At 36.9% G+C, this 8,632-nt stretch overlaps 2 protein-coding genes across 6 annotated transcripts; one reads left to right on the top strand and one right to left on the bottom strand.

Moving 5' to 3' along the window:
* Nucleotides 1-358: 358 nt before the first annotated feature.
* On the top strand, nucleotides 359-3,447 carry zgc:174680 (uncharacterized protein LOC100136843 homolog). The gene is made up of 7 exons (XM_049022558.1): nucleotides 359-696; nucleotides 1,074-1,744; nucleotides 1,878-1,923; nucleotides 2,139-2,230; nucleotides 2,338-2,448; nucleotides 2,836-3,115; nucleotides 3,223-3,447. The coding sequence occupies exons 1-7, from the start codon at nucleotides 664-666 to the stop codon at nucleotides 3,445-3,447; spliced, it is 1,458 nt and encodes a 485-aa protein (XP_048878515.1). The 5' UTR covers nucleotides 359-663.
* A 35-nt stretch (nucleotides 3,448-3,482) lies between these two features.
* zgc:112970 (uncharacterized protein LOC541543 homolog) lies at nucleotides 3,483-8,312 on the bottom strand. Of its 5 annotated transcripts, XM_049022530.1 has the most exons (15): nucleotides 7,957-8,312; nucleotides 7,477-7,685; nucleotides 6,986-7,199; nucleotides 6,737-6,812; nucleotides 6,372-6,643; nucleotides 6,073-6,138; nucleotides 5,746-5,819; nucleotides 5,432-5,494; nucleotides 5,155-5,360; nucleotides 4,935-5,037; nucleotides 4,659-4,821; nucleotides 4,435-4,538; nucleotides 4,206-4,353; nucleotides 4,001-4,127; nucleotides 3,483-3,918 (listed from the first exon to the last, which is right to left on the bottom strand). In XM_049022530.1, the coding sequence occupies exons 1-15, from the start codon at nucleotides 7,987-7,989 to the stop codon at nucleotides 3,629-3,631; spliced, it is 2,148 nt and encodes a 715-aa protein (XP_048878487.1). In that variant the 5' UTR covers nucleotides 7,990-8,312; the 3' UTR covers nucleotides 3,483-3,628. The 5 variants fall into 5 exon arrangements, with proteins under 5 accessions (XP_048878487.1, XP_048878489.1, XP_048878490.1 ...); XM_049022534.1 differs by lacking the exon at nucleotides 7,477-7,685 and having other exon boundaries at nucleotides 3,492-3,918; nucleotides 7,957-8,065; XM_049022531.1 differs by lacking the exon at nucleotides 7,957-8,312 and having other exon boundaries at nucleotides 3,492-3,918; nucleotides 7,524-7,553.
* Nucleotides 8,313-8,632: the final 320 nt, after the last annotated feature.

The following is an 8,632-nucleotide window of genomic DNA, read 5'->3' as shown; positions in this document are numbered from 1 at the left end:
ACAAAAATGTAGGCTAAACAGAAATACTGATCCAATACAGATTTTCTGTAGGCTAACTGTGGTAAACTGAATGTGAAAGCATACCCATATAATTCCTCTAGAGGGAGCTAACGTTCTGGGGAATAATGGAAGCTAGCTAGAACAAGAAGTTGAGCCAGAAGCCGTTAAGCCTGTTTGTAGTAGTGCAAATAAACGGCACAAGCCAAGTAATATTTATTGTGTGGTGATTACTGGGCTTGAAGGATATCACAGGAACCTACACAAACACACAAACACAGGCATTTAGATGTAGGCTTCAAGTAGCCTAAGCTCAATTTGTTTTTAAATGAAAGATATGGAGTAAGATCGCTGTCAAAAATAACTCGTAATAATGTACGTCAAATGTACGCTTCACAAGCGTAAATTACGCTTGCGCTTCTGAAAATTACGCTTGCTTCTGAAATTTACGCTTGCGCTTCTGAAAAATACGCTTGCTTCTGAAATTTACGCTTGCGCTTCTGAAAATTACGCTTGCTTCTGAAATTTACGCTTGCGCTTCTGAAAATTACGAGTGGTTTCTCAAGCGTGAACAACCTGTCAAAAAACGTCATTGGACGTACAAGGCATTCTCTATCGAGGAAGAAACAATCGATTTTTGTTACTGTATACGCATGTGGCAGAAAGATGGCGAACCAACCGAACGCGCCGAATTCACAGGTATTTCTATTAGTTTACTTGTTGTTGCACAACACTTTTTCTCGGTGTACAGAATGTAAAAATATTAAGGTAAAGAATGTTATACTTTATTCATAGTAATTATAGTTGGTTATTATTTATTATGCAGAAGTATGTCACTGCTGCTGTCCAGTAATGTGTCAGGCTAAGTTGTTAATAGTCTCATGTATATGAGATGGACATTTAAGTACACACTGTTATTTTCTGATAAATAATAAACAGTGTACTGTAGCTATGGCTAACAATTAATTTTGTTTTCATAAGAATAAGATTTTTAATACAGCTTAGGGTTCAGTGAGCACAAACCACTTCACGGGCATGTAGTAGTTATTAAGTTTTGTTGATATTTGCTTTAACAGGTATCATTGGTGACACAAGTGCTGGACAGACTCAGACACAATATAATTACCATTTTAAATCAACCACAACTGGATTTGGACTACTTCTTGTATGTCATAAATCAGGAAATGTTTATATTGACATCTGCTTCAACAGTTTTTGATATTCCGTTTGAAATTATAAATACTTTGTCTGACCTTCAAATAAAGCTGCAGAGAAGCCTTGCACAGGAGGACTTTGTTGCCTTTGTAAGGCAAGGGTGTGAGGGTCGTGGTCGTCCAAAATTTGTGTTTTCAGGTGAACTGCTTCGATTGCTAACTGATATGCCACTCCCAGTGGCTTGTATTGCAAATATATTAGGTGTTAGTGAGGCAACCATCTTTAGACGTATGAGGGAATTGGGCTTGTCAACCAGGTCAACATACAGCGGGGTGACCGATGAAGAGCTGGACAATTTAGTCATGTCTATCAAAAGAAGACTACCAACTGCTGGATATCGTATGGTTAAAGGGTGTCTACAAGCAGAAGGACACAGAGTTCAGTGGAGTCGTGTCAAAGAAAGCCTGCACAGAGTTGACGCTCCTGGAATTTTGGAAAGGATGACTCAACTTGGCTGTATTGTCAGGAGGACGTACTTTGTGCAAGGCCCACTGTCCCTAGTTCATGTGGACACTAACCACAAACTCATAAGGTATTTTAAAAAGTATTTATCAGGACACTTTTATCACTTTATGCATTACAGCGTTAATAGTAGCTCCAATCATAAAAGCTGTCTTACTCATGTTAAAAACATTTTCTGGTCTGTGTGTTTCTGCTCTCTCAAGGTACAACATTGTCATATTTGGGGGTATAGATGGATACTCCAGAAAGGTGTGTTTCTGTGGCACCACTTCTGCAATTTTGAGTTTTTATTATTAGTTATACTGGTATTAAAGATTCACAGTGAGGATAATGACTTCTAAATTTATTTGAACGTGTTAACCACAAGCTTAATATCTCTAAACAAATGCAATTTAAAAGCAAATGTATGCTTTAAAGTGGTGTTTAACAAATATATTTTACATTGTTTGTGCATCTATATTTAGATCATGTACCTGGAACCAGCCACAAATAATCGCTCAAGTACAGCCCTCTCATTTTTTCTGAAGGCGGTACAAAATCATGGCTGGCCTTCACGGTAAAAAAAAAAAAAAACTATGCATATTTTATACATAAATATTTTAAATAACTGCTAACATCCCCATATACAAGCACTAACTATGTGCCTTTTGTACACTGTTTTAGGGTGAGAGGTGATGAAGGTGTAGAGAATGTTAAAATAGCAGAAACCATGTTCACAGTAAAAGGTACAGGAAGGGGAAGCTTCATCGCTGGAAAAAGCGTGCATAACCAAAGGTATGACATAGCAAAAATTAAAGTTTAATGTATATTGTCAAATAAAATACAGGTTTCTTTTTTCAGCCATTTACTCCTGACAAGGCTGGATTTAAGGCTAGATGATGTCCATTTGCCCTTCTAGAATTGCTATAGTTGAAATGAGATAAAAAATTTCAGTTGTTTTCTTCTGAGTTCAGACTCAACATCTTTTTACAGGTTTTTATACATTCATTTTTATGATATTAAGCCATATGAGCAAAAACATACTTGCAACTAGTGACAGAAAAATACAAAACTTATGTTAATGAATTTTATGAAAATTTCTGTTACTGCAAACAGTGTCATTCTCATTAGTGCGTAGCTTGTCAATTGCAGTTGTTATGAATGTTTTTTTCAAATTTCTAGAATTGAACGTCTGTGGAGAGATGTCTGGGTCAGTGTTACACAGATATATTATGAGGTTCTTCACAGCCTTGAAGAAGACTGCCTTTTGGATATATCAAATACACTTCACCTCTTCTGTGTGCACTACGTTTTCATAAAAAGGCTGCAGAATGATCTGCACACATTCAGTCAAGGGTGGGACAATCACCCCTTGCGCACAGAAGGAGGACTAACTCCAAACCAGTTGTGGGTTTTGGGGCATATGCAGACCCCTTCCACTGAGGCTGAAGAAAATGTGCAGGTGGTTGAAATTATTGTATTATTATTATACTGATTGGAAATACGGACTGCATCTTATAATTTTATCTGAATATATTCTTTTCTATATTTTCTCCCAACTTCTTATAGAACCTGGACCTGTATGGAACAGACTGGGAATCATTTGATTATGTGAATGAGGAACACTACGGAATTGAACTTCCAGAAATTGAATGTCCAATGACCCCAACAGTGATGGATAGAATAGAAACTGCCATCAATCCTACAGCACAGTCTGAATCTTTTGGACGAGACATTTATGTTGCAATGGTTCAATATGTAGAAAGTATTTTGTCATCTGAAGGGTATGTCTGAATGCGATACATTGAACCCTGACACTGTAAATCAGTTACATTATTTATTTGCAATTGCTGTCACTGTAGCTATTCATTTACATCTCAGAATTACAACATATTTTGAAGAAAAACTATGTAAATTTAAAGCTATTAAAGAATTTAAGCTGTCTGTAGTTGTTGGTCTGACCAGTGTGGTTGTCTCACACCCTGTCGAATGACTGTCCATAACATAAAGCTAAATCCATAATGTTTTTGAAATCCTCAAAGGTCTTTGCATGAGCGGTTGGAAATATTATTGTGCTAGAACATGCACTCACAACTGGAAAGCATACAGTATGGTCTACATCACAGTCATGATTGAATTTAACAATTATCTTGAACTCTTCCTTTTCTCCTGGGAGAATAGGTTTGTGACTTTGTCCGGTAATCCACTGCATAACCCTGCCAACAGTGATTTTTGCTTGGCTCTCATCCACATTCTTGTCATCTTCTTAAATACATAAAGAGGACGAAATATGTTATTTAGGGATGATAGATACATATTAATAATACTTTAATAATAGTATACATACCATGATCCTCAATGTCCTGAAGGTAATCCTGGAAAAAGTTCATGATGCATATTTCGTTGCTATACCTGACAGAACCCTTCTCACTGAATAGAGTTTTGCAATTTTCCATTATGAAGGTAGAGTTGACCTAAGAGAAAGAACTGTCGTGATATCCTGTTTTTGTTAGAATACAGGAGAGTGTTTACTTTAAAAAAAGTAAAATTACTCTGTCATCAGAATGGACTGGAACAAACAGAGGAAGGCAGATGTCAGGATACTTCTCCATGAGAACCAATAGATCGTAAAGCTGGAGACCTTTTCTGAGCTGATCCAGCATAGGGAGAACCCTCATGGTGTAATGAAGTACAATAGCTCTGTACAGAGGACACAGACAAATGACATGGTTTGGTAACGCAAGTCAACACTTGTGCAAAATGTTTCTTCCTCATAAATACCTGACAATACGATCCTTCTTTTCCAGAGACACAACTCCTGTGTATCCACAGTTTATAATTTCATCAGTCAGGTCTGTTATGCTGTCTTCAGTGGCATCATTAACCTAAATCAACAAAAAAAAATAAGTACATTGTTTATAACAGCATCCTGCTATTTAGAAGTAAACAAAGGTTGTATGTGTACATTCATAAATGTGCATTAATGTCCCAAGTGGAACTTTTACCTTTGCAATAAGCAGGGACATCTCCATATCTAAAACATCACTGGTACAGACCTGTAAGTGGTCAGCATCACCAGAGCACAGGTACTGATAGCACCACTCACGAAGAAAGGAAGGTGGGGGCCCACCTTGAGCCAGACTCACTGACATTATTTCTCCAGCAACCCTGGAAAATGACAAAAAAACGTTCAATTCAAATGTTCTCCATACCCCACAGCAGTGTTACAACATGAACATATACAGCTGGTTGTGAGGTCTGTATACATTTAGAAAACTCACCTGAAATACTTCTGGTCTAAGCTGTTCAAACAGTAAACAGGGTTTTTCCCTTTTCCATCACCATTACAGACAAACAGCTTCCTTTCAATTTCTGAAAGCATTTCTGGTACACATGAAAACTTAAATTGGTTAAAATATTTATAAATAAACCAACATCATTTCTAAGTACTCCAGGAGTAATGCAATGCAAAGTAAGGTGTATTTATATCTTTTACCACACCTGTTAAGAATTCTTTCCTTAAGGCACCAGTATCAACACCTGCTTCCCCAAAAAAAGTGACTTTCAGTTTACTTTTGGGGGAAGCTTTCTTTTGCCGTTGCCATTGCTGCATGCCTCGTTGGAAGATGTCACGTCGAGATACACATACAGAAAATGTGTCCACATCATCAACTTGGGAGCTGATGCAATTTAAAATGTCTTCACAGCTTCAAATGAGAAAGAAATTAACATCATTTAAAAAAATCATACTAGTCAAAAGAAGTAATATCAATGATACCTTTGGAAACACTGTGTCACTTTTGTTGGTGTAGTTTCCTCATTGCTGGTACACTGTGCAATCCTGCATAAATAAAGGTTTGTTTAAATTTAGATAACTGATAATTGTACACAACTCAGCACAGGCAATCGCAAAAATTGCAAAAAAAAATGCTCAACCTTTCAAAGAAAATAGGATAAATCATGCAGAACACTCAGTAAGGACTATGTTGGTCTCATCTGTGCGCTAGATTTTTTGTAACGGCCAAAGACACATCTGTTTTTTTCAGTCACAAACCTACAAAGCTGTGTAAAATTAAGAACAAAATGATATACCGTAATCCACAGTCTGAAGCATGAATTTCAATGATGTCTCTAGCAAATGCCTTTTCGCAAACAGGACACATACTCTAAAAGTAAAAAATAAAGTCAAAATGTACTCTGTAACCAAATGTATTCTATTGTCTGCATTACATTTGTCATTCACTGTACCAAATGTGACATAATACCAAAGAGATTACTTAAAGAATAACAACATTACAAGGATTAAAATAGATTAAAATGTCAATCTATATAAAGTTTACCAAAATGATACTTTCTAGAAATGACGTGACTGAGAATTACAAATCATAGTTTAGTTAAATCTACTGTGAAATATCTTACACTGTCAGTTGTGTCTCCATCAGACAGACATACCACCTCTTCTGGAGTTTCTTCTTCAGAGACATCCTATCATAGTATATCAGAACAGCAGAATTAATCGATTAACAATTCAATACCACTTTTGAATAAAATAAAATTTCCTAAATATTTCACGCTATACCTTCCCTATCCTTTACTTTGGAAATGCAGGACAAAAATTCCACTGCACTCCAATATTAGGTTCTGACAGTTTAGTGATGCATTAAATGTAATAAATATTAATATCTGTTTTTTGTGTCATTTAAAAAGGAATATGTTACCTCCCCAAAGTTCCTGTGTTCCTCTTCACAGTTTTTAATATGTTCTGGCAAAACCGGAAGAGGAAACATTATTTTGCAGGTGGTACATTGTTCCTTGGGCATGTTTTCAAACTCCAGAGCATCTGGTGGTAATGGAGAGGTATCCATTTTGTCCTGAAGAGGTACAATGTATATGGTACTCTTCCCATTTGAGCTCACAGCTTTTAACTGCCTCCCTGAGTAGCCATCTGGATCTGGGGTAATGATTAATAATTTCCTCTGTCCACCACCACCTGAAGTAGAGTACAAAAGAGGATATTTTAATTTTTATTTAACTCTATTTTCAAAAGCCTAGAACACTGACAAAAAAATACACATTGACATACCTGAGCTTTTCTGGAGTACCCAGCCACCAGAAACACTTGCTAGCTTTGGAAATGCACCTGTTATTAGGTCAGATACCTTTGACAATAGGGGAGATTTAATAATTAATTATGATATTCATGTGACAAATTAAATATTAAATTGCTTTTTGCAATATAGTCATTCATCTGATCCAGCTGACCCAAAACATGCAGTTGTTCAAATGATAAATTATATACCAATAGAATTCACAAATATATGAATTATTTTACCTGCGTGTGTGTAAAATGTTCTGGAATATTTATGGAACGTTTCCCAAGGCCAGCCGTCATTAAACGGAGTTCTGTATCTGCCTTGGGAGTTGTGTCATATTTCTGGTCCAGTAAAAAAAAGTTGATGGTGCAGCTTTTGGCTGGACGTGTACTCGTATATGGAGCATAGCGCTTTTTCCCCTTTACTTCCTTCCTGAATAATCCTGGGAAGGACCTACAAATGAACATTTTGAACAGGAAAAATTTATGTATTTTCTTTTTATCATTTTCATTTTATTTTTTGCAGAAAATACCTCCCATAGATATGCTGTTCAGAACGGTATATTATTAGACCTACCGCTCCCGTCCAAATTACACCAGAGTTACCGACCGCTACCGCGTTTTGTTTGTAAATTTATTCCCGCAAAAAATCTGGTCGGGTCCCGCGGGAAAGCCGCAGGAATGTAGACCTCTAACATACAACCCTGGTAACTCACTAAAGAGCATATTACCTAGCCATTTCCTGTCGTACTGAACTGGAGGAGCCGGATGGCACTACCTCTCTCTGCACCTCTGTCTGTCCTCCTCTCTGCACCTGAGGCTGAACATTCAACTGAGCACTACTCTGTGCAGCAGCAGAAACAGTCCCTGGGTACCCTACATGGGTGCTCAGCAAGTTCACCAAATTTTGTGCTGTATTAATAATTTCAGCTAAATGAATCTACAAACAAAAATAAAGATTAATTTAAAAAAACACATGCATACAACACAACGTAAAAAGTTTAATACATGTCATAGACATTCCAGGTCTCTGTATACTATGCAAAATACACATTTCTGCAATGACAGAAATTAAGACAGTCATAACAAATATAAATAATAACCAACTATAATTACTATGAATAAAGTATAACATTCTTTACCTTAATATTTTTACATTCTGTACACCGAGAAAAAGTGTTGTGCAACAACAAGTAAACTAATAGAAATACCTGTGAATTCGGCGCGTTCGGTTGGTTCGCCATCTTTCTGGCACATGCGTATACAGTAACAAAAATCGATTGTTTCTTCCTCGATAGAGAATGCCTTGTACGTCCAATGACGTTTTTTGACAGGTTGTTCACGCTTGAGAAACCACTCGTAATTTTCAGAAGCGCAAGCGTAAATTTCAGAAGCAAGCGTGATTTTCAGAAGCGCAAGCGTAAATTTCAGAAGCAAGCGTGATTTTCAGAAGCGCAAGCGTAAATTTCAGAAGCAAGCGTATTTTTCAGAAGCGCAAGCGTAAATTTCAGAAGCGCAAGCGTAATTTACGCTTGTGAAGCGTACATTTGACGTACATTATTACGAGTTATTTTTGACAGCGATCTTACTCCATAGAAAGAGCTCTAAGTCTAATCATTTTTAAGACTGTTATCGTCTTTGTGCTGTTTCAGATTTGGTTCACTGAATTTATTTGCTTAACAGTGGGACCACGTAGGCCTCCAAAATGATTTTAGATCGATTACCGTCATTGACAATTAGCACTATGCTAACACCTAATGGGAACTGCCATTAACAGGCTAACAGAAATTAGCATCGCCAATTTACTTGACATGTTTAACATGCGGCCTGGGTCCACATCAGATGGTATGAAGTAACAAAACTATCAGTTGCACCATATGCACTGTG

The sequence above is a fragment of the Brienomyrus brachyistius genome, chromosome 8, assembly GCF_023856365.1.
Source record: "Brienomyrus brachyistius isolate T26 chromosome 8, BBRACH_0.4, whole genome shotgun sequence".
Lineage (NCBI taxonomy): Eukaryota > Metazoa > Chordata > Actinopteri > Osteoglossiformes > Mormyridae > Brienomyrus > Brienomyrus brachyistius.
Note: the sequence above shows the minus strand (reverse complement) of the source record. Positions and strands in the feature narration are given on the sequence as shown.